The sequence below is a fragment of the Anser brachyrhynchus genome, assembly GCF_964034855.1.
Source record: "Anser brachyrhynchus genome assembly, chromosome: 4".
Taxonomy (NCBI): Eukaryota; Metazoa; Chordata; class Aves; order Anseriformes; family Anatidae; genus Anser; species Anser brachyrhynchus.
Genome location: NC_137698.1, coordinates 77,253,326 through 77,269,753, shown reverse-complemented (window position 1 = coordinate 77,269,753; position 16,428 = coordinate 77,253,326). Strand labels below are relative to the sequence as shown.

The window sequence follows — 16,428 nt, the reverse complement described above, 5'->3', positions numbered from 1 at the left end:
AGATTTTTTTTTTTCCCGTGAGGTCACAAGCTTTATAGTAATACTGAGTGCTAATTCTGTGGTATTATTTTGCAGATGCTAGGTGATTAGAATAATCAGGGTCAAAGAAGTCAAGCTTATAAAAATGTGGAACAAAAAACCCCACAAACATCTAACCTGGAAATCCTTCCAGTACCTACATATTGTGTGGGGGAGGAAAAAAAAACAACAAGGAAGCATAGTCCCATGTAAGCAGCATACAAAAAAGGCCATGTGCAGAGTCTTGAGAGCAGAACAAGGTGGGCTGTGGAGCATATCCAAAGGAGATACTCCATAAATAAGCTCCTAGAATTGAAGGCTGCTGTTGTAGCTCTTGTGTACTCTTGCTGCAGATGGCTTTAACTTACAATATTCACAGATAACTTTATAGCCATGTTTAAAAAAAAGCCTGGAGTTGTCGTTTCTAACTTTTCTCCAGTGGAGAATTGGCAGTCCTGGTGGTAATTAAATTTGAGGGCTGTGGATTTCACAATTAAATGCCTATTCGGCTGATAGTATGCACTGGCACTGATCAGCCTAGGATCAGCTCTGTCTGGCAAACTGTGGAATAAACTGGTATCCCCAAGCGTGAGTGTGACTAGTTTTGAACCACAAACACTGACCAGCACTTTATGAACAGTTCCTGTGCTGCGGTCTCACCGTACAACCAGCAACAGATCAAAGATGAGGTGAGGACTCCAGGATTTTTGTGTGGAGGAGGAGAAGGAATCTGTGAGGCCCTTTTGGCTGGGTCGCTCTAGGGCTCTGCTGAATCCTGACCCGTTCTGCCATGAAGTGGAGAGATCCATGCAGGGAGCTGCTTCTGTCCTAGCCAGCAATGCTGCTAGCGCTCTTCCTCCCTGGCTGTCCAAGTTTTTTAACAAGTGCTTTATGTGTGTCAAGCTTAGGTTTTATTAATGACAGAAAGATTGAAGAGCTGCGTGCTAGAGACTCTCCTGGGTTAATCACAATGAGTAACAAGGAAAAGAGTCTTCTGTCTATCTCTCCTCCTATATGCACACATCTTATTATCTTGTATTTCTGTGTAACAAAGCATATCAATTTATATACAATGAGTGATGTGATAAAACAGAGGAGGCCAATCAGTCCCTTCTGTGGTGCACATCTCTCAGGCTGACCACTGTATCCCTTTTTGAGCTGTTTCAGCCATCCAAACGCTTTCTCTTAAGACAGTAAAAGCTAAAAGATGGGAAACAGCAGTCTATTATCAACACTCAGGTTCTAACCTGACTCACCTTCTTGCTGTCTAACCCATGTACCAATAAATGCAGCCTTCTGCAGAACTCAGGAAATAGGCAATAAAATTCATTAGAGGCCTCACTGGTTTAAGGACATGCATTAAAAATGAAAACTGATTTTTTTTCTTCTGGATCTTAAGCTTACACTTCAGTTTTTAGCACTGCAACTCTTTTCTGGCTGAGTTGTTCTACCAGAGCTGGAATAACAGTTATTTGTTAGAAACAGCAGTAATTGGATTTTAAAAGCAGGGGCTTGTAATGCGGTGTATTATCCAGAATACCTTCCTAATCTGGTTGTGGGTACTTATGACTAGAATTACTTGAATTTGCTGTTATGCTTTTGCACTGTATATTCACAACATATTTTGCTACTAGTCTGAGAATCTCAGATGCCAGTACAGTAAGGTCTTCGAGTTGATGAATGTTGGCAGTAACTCACTTGAAGCAGTGTAATCAGCTGGAAGAAGAGGGAATCATATTGAAAGTTTTGTGTACAAGTGTTGTTTTGATTGCAAGAGGATGGTGATTCATTGCAGTAAATACTGTAATCTTTTGTCTTCCTTGATGATGCAGAATAGCTGTAGTGAGTAGCTGTAAATACAGTGAATAGTTTGTTTAGAATTTTGTTAATGTGTTGCTGAGAGCATCAGTTTCTAAAGCAGATCCGATTGTGTGTCAGGGAAAAAAAGAGCTACAGATTTTGTGGAATGGCTCCAAAGATGACACAGAATATTAGGAGGAGAAAACTGTTTTGTTATGCTGGTGCAAAAGCTAGACTAAAAACATACGTAATCTAGGGTTTTATCATTTAAATCATCCTTCACGGTATCCAAACTGGCCTGAGTATCTCTTACAGTGACAAGTTTGTGAACTGCTGATGATGCAGCAGATCAGTGCTCTAGAATAAACCTGACTTTTATGTTAATTGCAGTCTCCTGGAGGAGTCCTGTTGCCACCTGCTAGGTTTGTATGAGGTGTTGTTCTATCCCAAATAGTTTGACATGCATCTAGAGACAAAGCTTGGGAAGGGAGAGGGGTTAGACCCTCAAGTGCCCTACTCAAGGCTGCGTTTCGGTCAGTGGCGGAGCTGGGCATGGTACCTATATTCTCTGACTCCAGGTCAGTGTTCAGGGGCATGACTTGTCCCTAATGAATCTTTGTTGTCCTCTCTTTGGATTTTGACAGGCTAGCACTGGACATCTTGGTGGGGGAAGGATGTACTCGTGCCACAGCCACCCCAGGTGAGGGTGCGGCTCAGTAGGTTAGCACTAAATATTAATAGCTGGAAGAGGAGCACCAGTGAAACAGCTGGGAAGGAGGGGGATGTCTTACCTGCTGCTCTAGTTTTTGCTCAGTAAATGAGAATTTGAGCACTCTCCTCTCCTAGCACCATTATTATTTGTTATCATAACAAAGAGTACTTACACCCTAAGTGTATTACATATCAACCATGATGTAATATGGCTCTGGGACACTTTCTTGAATGTAAGAAGCAAAACTAGGTGTATACCTCACTGACTGTAGTGCAGATGGCTCTGAGGATGTGGTTAGCTGCCAGTACCACGTGCAGGCTGGTTCTGCTGTGCATTGAAGGCTCACTGGTTAAGGGTGTTTAATGTCTGCGTAGGGAAGCAGTGAATTAAACGTGCACACACACTCGTCCTTATATACATGACCATGGACAAGTGTTTGCCAGTATCACTTGTGAATGAAACCCTTGCAGCAGTATTTAGGGGTATGTTAGGTATAAGTGCATGTTGATATAATTTGTCAGGTCTTCAGAAGGAAAAATGCACGCCAGCTTCTTAAAAATGCATCCCAAGGAGAAAACACAGCTGTGTGTTTCCAGTGTGAACAACTATTATGCGGGGCACACTGCTCCCTGGAGGCAGCATCTCTCTTCTCGTTAGCTGTAGGGAGCAGATGATGATGATGAACTTAAATTAGTGCACAGGTTATGGGGGGCGGGGTGAAACGGAGTTTATGGGGCTCAAAACAGGGTCCCAAATTAACAAACACATCTTAACCAAAATCCACTTTTCCTTTTGTAAAGCACAAGTAAAAATACTCACACAGGACACCCGAGAAGCAAGGGCTGGCAGTGCTTGTTCTGAGTTGTTCATATGCTGCCGTGGCTGAGAGGGCTGTGCAGGCCGCCTGAACTTTTGGAATTGTTAAGTTCTTAACTTTGCTATTTGAAAAGTTATTTTTATCACAACATACACATGGGTCTGGGCTGATATTCTGTCCCTTCTCTATTTTTACTTTCAAACCGAGCATAAAATTACACTAGTTAGATAACGGAATGGTGCAAGCCCTTTAATTTTGAAGACTACGTTTGAGACAGATTTCTGATCTGATGGCAGCATAAATCATAAGGAACTCTTCCAACCCTACTCACGTGAAATTGAATTTTTTTTGAGTTCAGCAGGTACAAATTTGTTCTGTTACTGATGCTCTTCTGTTCGCTGCACGTAGTGTGTCATTTTTGTAAACATGAAGCATGAGAGAAACCTCCATAAAGGGGATAGCAAAGTTATTGAGCTACATACTTCCCTGTAGCTATTTATTTATTTATTTATTTATTTATTAAGCATTAGCTTTCAGGAGTACTGAAGTTTTTTGCGTGTGGATGCGACACTTCTTTTAGAGCCTATGCAAGACAGGGGCCACAAGGTGTCGCTACCTCAAAGGAAACAGCGCTCATTTCTAGAGGTGTAAAACCGAATTGCACTTTGCTGCTGCCTTACAAGATTCTCTTATGTTTGTTTTTCATCCCCCTGGCTACATTTTCTCTCTTGACAGCATCATGGTTTTCTTCTTAGTCTGTTTTGTAGCCACTTCCAGGAAGTGGAGCAAAGAGGGGAGATAGCATCTCATCGCTCGCTGCGTTTGCTTATTAAGTTGCAAGCTGGCCTGTGAGCTGAAGGGCAGGCTCAGAGGTTGTGTGGGTAAGGCTTTCGAGTCCTGAGGCTTCACGAAGTTCCTGGGGACATTCCACACTGAGATTCGTGTCAGCAGCTTTGCGTTTTGTATGTATATATAGAGATGTATGCAGAATGCATACTGCGTTAGTGTGAATAGTCTATACACTGTATATCATGTGTATATAATTCATACACATGCTGTGTACTCTCTATATATATGTGTATAAAGATCTGAGCTGCATGTTGCATACCTCTGTGTAACGCAAAAGGTCACGTCAGGGAATGCCCTTATCATTCCCTGTTTGTAAGACATGAGCTCTTCATCTCACGCTTGTGTAAAGCCACGCGAATGTGTGCCATGCTTCAGAACACCAGCATGTGCTGTCTGAGCTAGCAGAGCGATGTTTCAGTACCTGAATTGCCCGTTGGAAGAGTGGGTCGTGCTAGCAGGTGCCTGGGGAAGAGCAGTGTAATGGAGCCAGCACCAGTAGTGCTCCTCTGAGGTGCTTTAACAGTCTTGTGTGATTTGTGTCCAAGGGACTTCGAGGCATCCTTCATATACTGATGTTTTTTTCTTTCATGAACTTGCCTACTTGTGTTTTTTTTTTTTTTTAGGCTTGTAACTAACACCACCTTTTCGCCTACTTCAGGCTTTCTCAGAATCATGTAGATGTTCACTTGCTCATTGCTTCCTCTTCAGATACGGCTCATCCCTCCCGCCACGGTGTAGAGTCCTAATTTCTTCAGTGGTTTATTGTAGAAAATGCAATTTCTGTGTCTTCCACTATCCTTGTCGCTCTTCCCTGTAATTCTCTAGTTCTCCTCTTTTCTGTGTCCTTTCATAAACACTGTGAGCTAGGGAACAAGAGGCTCGCGTGAAGCCCAGAGGTTTGCCTTCAAAAGCTGAAGAGAGACTGTGGAAACTATCTATCAGCTAATGTCAAGATGTGCTCTGACTCTTCATACTTGTTTCTGCTCATTTCCACAGCAGCCAGCACAGGGATGTCCTGGTGTTTTTTGTAATGACGAGTGTGAAACAGCGAGGCTGCTGTAGCTGTCCTAAAACGTGTGAACGGTCATTTCTTAGAGTCACATATATAAGCTGTACTCATGCTTGGTGTTTTTAATTTTTAGAGGGATAATACTGGTCTCTACCGCTTTGTTTTTATCTTTCAGAAAATCACCAACCGTGTCTTAGGGAGGAAGGTACCTTGGAACTGATAAGGATCTCCTCTTCAAATGAAAGCGTGTTGTGCTTAGTAAACTCTGCAGCATCTTCCTCTGTAAGGGAGACTGTGAAGTGAAATAGATAATGCAGTAAATATCATGCAATGTATGTTTCGTGGCATTCAATGATGTCTTTTTGTACAAATAGAATCTTGCCATATTTTTTAAGATATTAAAGGATCAGTGGTTTGAAGTGAACGACAGGTTTTTAAGTAAGTGGCTGTTGCTTGTAGTGCTGTTATGGACTTCCAAAATATTTTTTGGTCCATAATATATTTATAACTACATCATTGAAATAGGAGTATTATATACATTTTAAATAGTTTTTAACGGAGATTTTTATTATTTTTTTTAATTTTCTATTTCATTGTAGAAAACCTGTTTGTAATTGTTTTGTACTGGAAAAAAAAATGAAATAACATCAGGTGAATTTGTAGCAATCATGAAATATATCTTCACTGTCCTTACGGACAAGATGGAAAGAAACTGTGCTGTCATCACCATGGACTCTACCCACCACAGGACTCAGTGAACAGCTTAGTGCAACTGTGACAGCTGTTTAAGCTGGACATCATTAGTACCAGAGATTGAAGGTGTCATGACTACATTTACTTTTTGATTGGTTTGCTGTCATTCTGTGTTAACAGGAGAGTCTAATCAAAGAATTTTTATTATTTTTTTTATTTTTATTTTTTACTATTTTGAGAGTTTTTAAGGTTTGCCGGGGAGAGTCCCCTTCACTTCATCAGATGCTTTTACATTCACAGGATGGTTGGTTATGCACTTAATGAGCAACACAGTGGTAAAAGATGAAAAATAAAGATTGTTCTTGGTGATAGAAGCCTGAAGTCTCAGTTTCATTGGCTCACCACAGAGTAGATATGGTGTATACACAGGAAAAGACACCTGAGGAAACCTAAGTGTGCAAACGGTGGCTTTCTTTTTTCATACAGCGTTCTGTACTTAAAATCTTCACAGCAATTTAGTTCGAGGAACAACTGTAACAATAAATTCCTCCAGAGGGTGAGGCACAACGGAGACTTTTTTGACCGGTCGTGTTCACTAGGAATGTCACAGAACTTCTTGGTTCACCCCTTCGCTGAGCGGTCACAGTGGTGGCTGTGATCTGGCTCTGCCAGTAATCCCTGGAGTTCACATCAGGATGTAATGAATCAAATCTTATAATGATAGGAAATAATTTCCTGGAAGGTCAGTAGAACTATACTATACTGCAAAGACATAGACAAAGATTTAGAATAATATTTTTCAAGCTGTGGCATGTGCTAGTGTTGGCACATGCCGTAAAAGCAGCTGTTACATGCGTTTATTTGATTTATAAATTTTTATTTTATGAAAGGAAATACTCTGAGAATGTATCTGGGTGTGCTCTGCTTATCAGAATAGAATGCAAAAAAAATCAAAAACATAATCCAATGTGTCAGAAGGCCACATCTGCCTGGTCTGGTCTCAGAAATCTGAAGTTGAAAACTGCAGATTAAAAACAATACAGTATCATGCGGCTGTGATAGACCAGCTGTGAGAACGGCTTACATCCTTACAACCTTCCACTTCTCCAAATTTGCTTTTACCTATTTGCTGCTTCCACTGCATTGCCTTTGGAATCAGTTTGGGTGCAGGCTGCTTTGCTTTCAGGTTGCTCTTCTGGGGCTAGAAGGCAGCTTTGTTGAAGCAGAAGATGCTCAAACTTGCCAGTACTGAGGTTTGTCATGCGATTCCCTGATATACATATGAATAGGCTTTTTCCCCTGCTACAAGAAATTCAGTTGTGTTAGTCATGACAAGATGTTGCCTCACTGAAAGCTCATTTAAAGCCACTTGGCCTCTGAAAAATGCTTTTAAACTTTCAGCTGATGAGAAGAAAAAAACACTCCCGAGAAAGCTTAAGGGCCGTACTGATGCTTCAGGATATACTTGGAAGTCTTCCTGCATTCAGATAACACAGCTGATGGTAGCTTTTTAATGGCCCTACTATGCCTGTTCATTGCTCCCTCACAGAAGCATAGAGGTCAATAATCGAGTACATTGCAAACCAAAGAGAGGTGGAGGTAGTCTATTGCAAGCAGTTGGAGCACCCATCCACCTAAGTAGAGAGCTACATGCTGTAAAACCTTCCAAAACAAAGAGCTGCTGCAATTTTATTTTTTTTTAACCTTGCTTAAAGGTGTTCAGTAACTGCCAAAATACTCTGAGCAGTCGCTGCCGTTCTGTGAGTCATTAGAGTTGCAGCATGAGAGCTTTAGCAAGAAATAGCTGTAATTCCTCATTTGGTAATAATGTCGGAGCATTTTTCTATTGCTCGGGGAGATGCGGTTGCTTCTGTTAAAATGTTCTGTCCAGGCATACTTCAGTGTATCAGAAAGCGTGGTCTGAAAATTGTTCTTGGATGTCTTACGCTGGTCTTGGGCTGCACAAAGAGTTTCTGAACTCTGAAGTTTGTGGCTCTTTCCGAAATGCTGTAAAGCAAACGTGCACTTTGCATGCAGTGTGGGGAGGAAGGTGTTTTAGAGGAGCACTGAATGTCTCTTCCTCCCCCCTGGGGTAAGCACCTGGCATTCCAGATGACACCGGGAGGAGCTGCAGTTTCTCAGAACTTACAAAAATGAGGTCAGTGGCCAGGTTTACAGGAGCAGCGGCAGGTCTCCTGCCCGGTCACGTCCTTGAACGGTGTGGTCATCCATCCTTCTCATGGTTTCTTCATGACGGATGCTAGCGAAGATGACTCACATCCATTCCACTTTACAATTCCTTGTCCTCGGGTCAGATAAAGCTCACGCTGGGTGAAAAGCATCTAGTGTTTACAGTTCTCTGGAAAGAGACTGTTGACGTTTGGAGTCATGGGTTCGAAAATGGGACAGCTTCTTTCCAGAAACTCAGGAAATTATGCTCGTCTTGCCCTGATTCATCTCGTCTTAATCCACAACCAGACAGAGACTTTTAGGGTAAGTTCTGCAAATCTGGTGGAGTTTAAAGAGGGTGGAACTGTATTTTTTTATTAATTTTTTTTAGGATGCTAGAGGTGCAAGCTTTTGTTCTTAGTTAACCAGAAATGTTCTTTGATCAGTGTTTGCCGTGCCCACCCCACACAATGGTTATTGTGTAGGTGCCAAACACATGTCTGAGTCTCACCGAAAGGCCTGCTGTCAGAGCTGCCGTCTCAAAGATGGAAGAAAAAGCAGTCTTTTGAGCTAAATCCAGAAACCGAAAGCAACTTTGATCTAATTCAGTTATCATCCAATTCTACCTTGTTTGTCACCGAGTTAATATAATGGCTGGCGTTTGGCTTTGCACTGCCTGTTGATGTACTCTCAGCAAGCTGAACTTGAGGTGGTTGGGGCAAGGAAGCAGTGGAGTGAGGGCTGTAGAAAGCAACCTTGTGCTTTGAAAGGTGCCTTTTTCAAGTAAGAGGCCCATTCGTGCTTCTGAAATGCTTTCCATTTCCTCTTGTGTGATCATTTCCACTAGTTCTACCTTTTGTGCTCTAAATACCATCCTTACAATATTTATATATATATATTAGTTATTTATATTTATATATATATATTACAGTTATTTATATTTATATTTATATCTATGTTAAATCCTCTGTTTTTTGGTGGGTGCTTTGGAGTCCTTCCTGCGGAGAACCACTTTCAGGTTAGATGTCTGCCCCGTCAGGCAGCTTCAAGGGAATGGGTGAGGAACTTGAGCTGATTCTCTTAGGGACACGTTCTCTCTCCTCACTGATAAACGGAAGGATTTACATCACCCTTACGATCGGTTCCCATGGCAAAGGAAAGTTGAAGTGTGTGACGACTTCGGGAAGTCCTGCACCGAACGTGGTTGTGTTACCGTTCGCCTGCCTGGCTATGGCCGGGTCTGGAGTGCCCAGCTCCTGGAGGGAGGCTCCTGGCTTCCCAGAGGGGCTTCTGCTGCCTGCAGCCGGGGGTAAATTCAGTAGTGGTTGTGCCACGGGCTGCAGGACAATGCAACGGGAGGACCTGGAAGAGGAAGACGCCGAAGAGAGGTTTGCCCCGTGCAAGCAGGTAAGCTAACTGCTTCCGCCTGCCTGTTAAAGCGTCTGGCTTTATAATTCACTTTTCCTGAAATGAGATTCTAATTAAGAAGGAATAGTGCTTCCTGGCTGGCTGTACAATAGTCCAGATCAAACTATAATCCCGTAAAGGAGACTTTAATATAATTGCTTCCTTCATGCAGCATTTACTGGCTCGCCAGCTGGATGGCTGTGCTTGCAGACAGCCCAGACCCTACCGCGAAGTCCTGGGGTGTGCTCGGCCCAGGCTTGAGGAACGAATTCAGCTGAGCTGCTGCAAATGGGATAGACGCGATGCTTTCACACAAGCAAAGCTTGAAAGTCAAGCTTTTATTAATATTTTTCTCCCTGCATCAGCAGATAAACTGAATTCTCTGGGCCAAATTAGACCCTGTGGGACGGTGAATGACCTCCGCATGACAAATGAAAGCCCCGTTGATTAATACCCTTCTGGAAGGCACTCAAATTCCACGGTGATGAGGACAGTTGTGAGGGCTCTTGTTAGGGAAGAGGGTTTTCTTCTTACACAGACTGACTTCATGCGTGTGCGCATCTGCTGCAACCCTGTCGTGGTCTAGCTACAGCAGAAGCTACTTCAAACTTGATGCAAACATTAAAGAAGAGAGAGACTCCGGCTAGTTTGCTAAGGTCTGTGCTGGGTCCTGTGCCCAGGTTCGATTCGATATGTCCCAGCCTTTCCCCTGGGAAGTCTCCGAGGCTCTGAGCCCCGCGGGATGGAGCTGGAGGACACAGCATGCCAGGTATGCTTCGTGGCCTGCATGCCTGCGCACGAGGAGGCAAGTTTCTGTGTATCCTACAGTCTTATTAACAGGACGCTATGTGAAATTGGGTATAGGGAGCCCCTACAGTCTTATTAATGGGACATTATTGGGTACAATTGGGTACATGGAACCCTTTTTTTTTTTTTTTTTTGGCCTATCTATCAGGGCATCGTGTAGAGCCACTTTATGTAGAGCTGCTGTGCTACAGTGCAGCTGTCCTGGCCCTGTGCAGAAGGATCCGAGTCAGGCTAACAGCGAGGCATTTGTGCTGACCGAGCAGCGGGGGAACACCGAAGCAGGGTGCCTGGGGTGTTCCTGAGCAGCTCCGTGCCCATGCACCTCGCCGGGCTGGCTGCCTCCTCTGAACCCTATAAATAATGAGAGCCAAGGAGGGCAGGAACGTGCTGAAAATAGATAGCGAGGGCTGTTGTCTGCCTCCAATGCCACGGCTGTGAGGGGTCCCCTGCCCCCACACAACACGTGCTGCTCTTGGCTGGGGCTGGGATACCAAAATTCCCCCCCTCGGCCTCAGCTGCTGGGCTGCGTGACCCAGCTGCGGCCTGGGCGGGTGCCCCTGCTTCTGCAGGCTTTTGGCAGCAGATATCGAGTGGTCGGGGCTGGAGGCAGGGGGAAGGAGGCCGGTTCTGCACAAAAAAATCTCTTTACAAGCCCTTGGGGGTGGCCACCAGCCCCTGTGATCCCAAGGCCTGCGCAGGGCCATGGGCCGAGGCTCTCGGCCTGGTGGCAAGCGGAGGTGCTTCTGCTGGGTGAACGGCGGAATGAGGAGAAATGCCAACGTGTGGTAATGGTGAAGTCACATCCCTCACAGCATTTTGGGGGCAGATGCCTCAGCAGCGAGTCACTCTGGACGTGCCAATGCCCGTCGTATCTGCCAGCAGCAACCGGGGCCTCGTCTGCCATGCTCCAGCCTCACGCCGAGTGCTTCCTTCGGCCTGTGGTCCCAGCTCCGTCCCCTCCGCCAGCCCTGGCCACCGGCTGCCCTTTCTTAGAAAGACATCTACAGCTCCACGCTGCCTCTGCCCTCCAGCCTGCGCCCCTGATGCCTTTCTGGTGGCTGAAAGCCTTGGAAAATCTCCTGGTCGCCTGCCAGGCTGCTGATGTACAGCTGCTCTGCCGGGCTGCCAGCGAGCTGCGGGCATGGGAGATGGCAGGGCAGTGCCTCTGGTTCTCAGGGCACTTGCACAGGTTTATTTTTCGGCGTGTTTTTGTTTTCTGCTGCGCTTGCCATCCCTCCCATCCTCCCTCAGAGGGGCTGGGATCTGCACAGCACCAGGGCGAGCTGCAGCAGGAGGTGTTCAGCCTCCAGGGAGCCTTCCCTGGTGCTTCGCAGAGCTCAACCCAGGCAGGGCAGGAGCTGCCTGGGGCAGCGGGTGGACAGAGCGAGGCGTTGCCAAAGGGCACCCACCTGAAAAATGCTGGCATTGGGCTTTTGGGGAGCTGGGGAGGTGCTGCTGAGCCGGGGCAGGCTCCCGGGCAGTGTCCAGCTGCCTGCATCTGCTGGGCGCCTGTGGACAGGACCTCAGCAGGGGCTGGAGTGCCAGGAGGGCTCGGACGGGGCTGCGCTATCTCGACTTGCTGTTTGTGCTGGGAAACCCCAGAAAAGTTCCCTGTCCCTGTTCCCTGTCCCCTCCTCCCCTGCGCTGTCACCTCTGGCAATCAAGCCCAGGGGCCCCGCAGTATTTCGGGTGAGCGTGCCTTGCAGCTCTCCCTGTTTTGCACAGGGAGTTAGCGCTTTAGCAAAGTTTATTAGGCTTAATCAGCATTATTATTAGGGTGTTAACTCTAATGAATCCTTGGCCTGGTTCCCCAGGGGAGGAACTGAAATGGGTGGGGGTGACGGAGGAGCGTTGCGGTTTCGGGGCAGGAAGGGAAGCGAGCAGCACCCGGTCCCGGTGCCGGCATCCCCTCTCGGTGCAAGAAGCAAAACCAACGGCCAGAAGCGTATCGAGGGGCCTCCCCTCCACCTCGCCACGGGTGGAGGCACCGCCGGCCTGCTCGGGGTTCTTTGCTTTGGTTTTCCCCCCTTCCTCGAGGCTTCTCCTGGGGGAGCACTGGGGGGCTGCCGCCGTGGCTCCGGTGGGACGTCCCGTGCAGCGGGGGGGGGGATAGAGTTTGGGATCAGCCTTCGCCGCCCGTCTGGTTTTCATTAGTCAGCCCGGCTCGGCCAAGAACCACAGCAATAAATAAAGGCGAACAATGCCAGCCCCCTCCCTGCAGCCGCCCCCATCTCGCCGCTCGGCCCCAGGATGCAGCCGGGTGTCTGGGAAAGGGGGCTCCGGCCACAGCCGAGCGGGACAGGCCGGGGAGAGTGAATGGGGCTGGCAGGGGGAAGCAGGACGGAGGGGAGGGGACCCGAGAGCATAAGAGGGAAGGCAGGGCCAGCGGCGGAGAGCAGAGGCAGTGACAGCCCCCGGCAGCGCGGGCATGGCGAGGCTGGCCCCCCGCAAGCCCCCTAGGCGCCGGGGCTTCGCCATCCTTTGGGGGGACCACGTCTTCCTCCTGGGGCTGCTGCTTTTCCCCGGGCAGGGGGGTGCTGCTGGGCCACGAGGTAAGGGGATGGGGACGGGGGGGGGGTGGTGGTGGTGGTGGGGAGGGAGCAGCGCACCCCAATTTGGGGGTTAGCGGGGTGAGGATGGGGGTACCCCACTTTGCATGGGGTCCGGCGGCGGTGGGCGTGCATGGGGTGGCACGGTTGGGGCTGCCACGGGGCAGCCCACGGGGGTGGCTGTGGGCTGCGATTCCTCCCCTTGACCCCGTAGCCTTGCTTTTGTGCGTATGTGGGGGTCCCCCCCCTGGAGACCCCCTTTCTGCGGGTCCCCCCGGCCCCCTCCCAGCGCCGCCCGGGCCGTGCCGATGCCTCTATATGGTCTGGTTGGGAGCGGAGGGCTGCGAGCAGCCGCGGCCCCCGCGAGAGGAGGGGAGACGACAACACAGCCCCCCCGGGACACCCCCTCCTCCCCGTCCCAAACTGGGGACCCCTTGGGTCCCCGCAATTCTCCCAGCTCCGGATGGCTGTGACTTGAAGCAGAACCCGGCTTGTGCCGCTGAGGCGTGTTTTGGGGTAAAACTCGGCCTTTTCCGCTGTTGTGAGCAAATCCGTTATTTTCCCCCGAAGCTTTCTATCATTTTTTAAACGGGTGCTTGCTGAAAGCCTGTCTTTGCCGGTTTGGGTTCAGCCTCCTGTTGCCTCCATTCTCCATCCCTGTTTTCTTCCACCCGCCCCCCCAGGAAGCAGGGGCTTTCCTCAACACCCGATTTTTACGATTATTTTTCTCGGTCGAGCTTTGCTGGATTCTGTAGTCCTGCAGCAAACAAGTTTTCCAGCAGCTCCGAGCGAGCCGTGCTGCCGGGAGAGGAGCGGGGCGGGCGGTGGGAGCCAGAAATCCCTGTTTTGGTAAACTTTGGGCAAATCCCCGCTCCGAGCAGCGGACGGCACTGTTCGGCTGCAGCCCAGGCTGTGCACCGAAAGCATCCCGAGCACCCATGCTCCCGACGTGGTGTTCCCAAAAGGGCCGGGAATGAGCGTGTTTTCCAGGAAAAAAAAAAAAAAATAGCAGGGGGTGGGAACTCCCCCCCTCTGTTCTTCGTTTGGCTTTCTTTGAATTTAGAGTTTTAAGGCCCTATCTCAGGCTCTGGGGCTCTGCTATTCCCGGCAAAATCCCTAGTCAAAACAGCGAGCGGCTGAAGTTAATAACCGAGGGGCTTTACGACGTGGCCCAGCCCCAAACCCCGCAGCACGGCCGCCCCTCGCCGCACGGATGCTCCCCCGACAGCGTGGGAGCAGGACGGGCCCTGCCGCAGCCCCTTGCCGGCGTCGGGACTTTTTTCAGATATTTTCCCAAGCAGCCAAAAAAACCTGAATTTGGCCTCCCGGCCCCATCGCCGGGGGCTCCCTCCTCTTCGCCCCGAGGAAAAGTGGTTGTTTATTTTTTCCTCTTTCATCGTAACGGGGAAGCAGCAGACTCGCACCGTGCCTCAGTTTCCCCATTTGCACGGCCACGGGGTTGGAGGCCCCGTTATCCTTTTTGGAGGAGGTGAGGAGAAGGGAGCTGGGAATGTGCCACCACCTTATCTGTAGTTATTCCTGGAATCTGATTAAATGCTATATACATAATGAGAGCCGATTAAATGCCACCGTGTGATATCTCCAGGCAAGTCCAGCCAGGCTGGGCAGCTTTAAGTGCTCGCTCTGCAGTTCCCAACCTACAACTTCATCTTTTCTTTTCCCCCTCTTTCTATTTTTTTTCTCCAATAACATCATCTTTCTTCAATCCAAATCTCCCCAGATAGTTGCAGGGGGAACCAAAACAAGCGTAGAAAATTATAAAGCCACGGGCCCTGTTATTCCACTCCCTTAGTAAATAACTTTGCCCTTGGCTGGGGAAGGTTACAAGATCCAAGCTTTCACTGACAACATTTGGCTTGGCAAGGTGGCCTGGTGCTTGACATTTTTGCTAGACCTCATCCCCTCTCAGCAGTGTCTTCAGCAGCAGCAATTTTTTTTTTCTCCCTTGTTGTTTTCCAGGCTTAAGCCATCAGTAGCTGCTCGTTCTGCTGCAATCAAATACAGCCACATTGTTTATGAAAAAAATAAATCTTAGAAAGCCTGCCTGGCTCCAGTCGAGCCAAGGAATGGCTCGTGCTGCTCTGCCCAGGGGAGCTGGGGTGGTTCGGGCAAACCCGTGCTCTGCTGCAGCTCCTTCAGCAGCTGTGGGATTGAGCAGAAGACAATGGCTCAATTTCTGGGTGACCGAACCAAATCTCCTCATCCGGATCAGTGGAGTAAAAGCACAAGGGGATGTTAAAAAAGAAAAATCCATTTGTGGGATTTTGGGAGCCGGGGGGGAGGCACGGGTTTGGGGCTGGGAGAGCGGGGATGCTCCAGGAGCCAGGCTGGGGCATCGGTGCGGGTGCTGGCGTGGGGACGGGGTGATGCTGCAGCCTTGTGCCGATGCCCAAGCCCCAGAAACCCCAAAGAGGCGTCCCTGGCTGTCCCCGCAGCCCCTCTTCTCTTTGTACGGCTGCTGAGAAGCTCCCGATGTGGGGACTTGCCGTGGGATCCCTCGCTCCATTCACGCGCTCACCAGCTCTTCTCTCCCCCAGGCCCGGCGTCCCATGGGGAGCGGGTGACCCCACACTGGCTCCTGGGGGGCCGCACCCGGCGAGCTGTCAGCCTGGACGAGCAGGTGAGGACCGAGACGGCTCCTGTCCCCAGCACCGTGCTGTCGGAGCAGGATCGGGTCCTGTGGGGCTGGGGCTTCGTGGTGTGGGGACACCGAGTTGATAGGGCCCAGGGGCATGGTGGTTCTCCTGGGGGTTCTTCTGGTGACGGGCAGGGAAATCGGAGGGATTAATGGTGAATTAGTTAAGTGTGGTCTTAAATACGGGGAGGATGGATCCCAGGGTGTGGGGGCAGGCAGGAACCCTGTCCCCAAGGGTCCCCCCCTGCCCCAGCAGGGTGCCCAGCCCCACGTCCCGGCGGCTGCTGAAGCTCCCCCGGGAGGAGCCCCCCAAGCTCTGGGCAGCCTGTGCCAGGGCTCCGGCACCCGCCCGGCCCAGCAGTGCTGCCTGAGGGGCAGGGGGAGCCGCCGGGGCTCCGGGCTGGGCCCGCGGCCTCCGGGCCTGGCCCTGAAAATGGCACGGCTCTGGTGCCTTTGATGGCCGAGAGCTGTGTGGAGGAGAGGACATCTCTTCCTAGGGCTCACTGCTGGCCTCCGTGCCATCTCCTCTGTCCCCACCATGCCTAAATCCCTGTTAGGAGGTGCTTGTGGTGATCCTCACCCAGCAGCTGGCCGTACGGGGCCCTGCTCCGCGTCAGGAAGGATTTAATCCCTTCCCAGCACAGCGAGCACCCGCGGGGGTCACTGCAGGAAACCGCCGTGGTTTGGGGCCACGTGGCCTCGTTGCTGACGAGGTTCGGTGCCGGGAAGTGGCCTGGGGGCGCGGCGGTGAAGCCACCTGAGATGCCTCCACGTGAGACCTCCGGGCCAATGCCTTCTCTGTGGGGATTCGGCAGCACCGGCAGCAGCTGCCCGGAATCGTCTTTCTCCTGGAGCTGAAATAGCCTGCGGTGTGCCCGGCCCCGGCGCCTCGGGGACCTTGCGGTCACCCTGCGGAAACGTCCCCTCCCTCCCCGCTCCACG

The 16,428-nt window shown here is 49.6% G+C and overlaps 2 protein-coding genes across 4 annotated transcripts in view; both read left to right on the top strand.

The window, feature by feature from the left end:
• ALMS1 (ALMS1 centrosome and basal body associated protein) overlaps positions 1–6,272 on the top strand; it is a 72,406-nt gene extending 66,134 nt beyond the window's left edge. Inside the window, exon 19 of the mRNA XM_080592084.1 lies at positions 5,381–6,272. Within this exon, the coding sequence (XP_080448210.1) occupies positions 5,381–5,425 (45 nt within the window). The 3' untranslated portion in view covers positions 5,426–6,272. The remainder of the gene's footprint in view (positions 1–5,380) is intronic.
• Positions 6,273–8,042: 1,770 nt separating this feature from the next.
• ADAM33 (ADAM metallopeptidase domain 33) overlaps positions 8,043–16,428 on the top strand; it is a 30,465-nt gene continuing 22,079 nt past the window's right edge. The window contains exons 1-2 of one of the 3 annotated variants that reach the window (XM_080592088.1): positions 8,043–8,391; positions 15,389–15,471. Coding sequence is in view for 2 of the 3 variants with exons in the window: in XM_080592087.1 (XP_080448213.1) it covers positions 12,710–12,833; positions 15,389–15,471 (207 nt within the window). In the remaining variant the exon portion in view is untranslated. Of the gene's footprint in view, positions 8,392–10,533; positions 12,834–15,388; positions 15,472–16,428 lie in introns of those variants that run through there. The other 2 variants (XM_080592087.1, XM_080592086.1) reach the window with 2 other exon arrangements.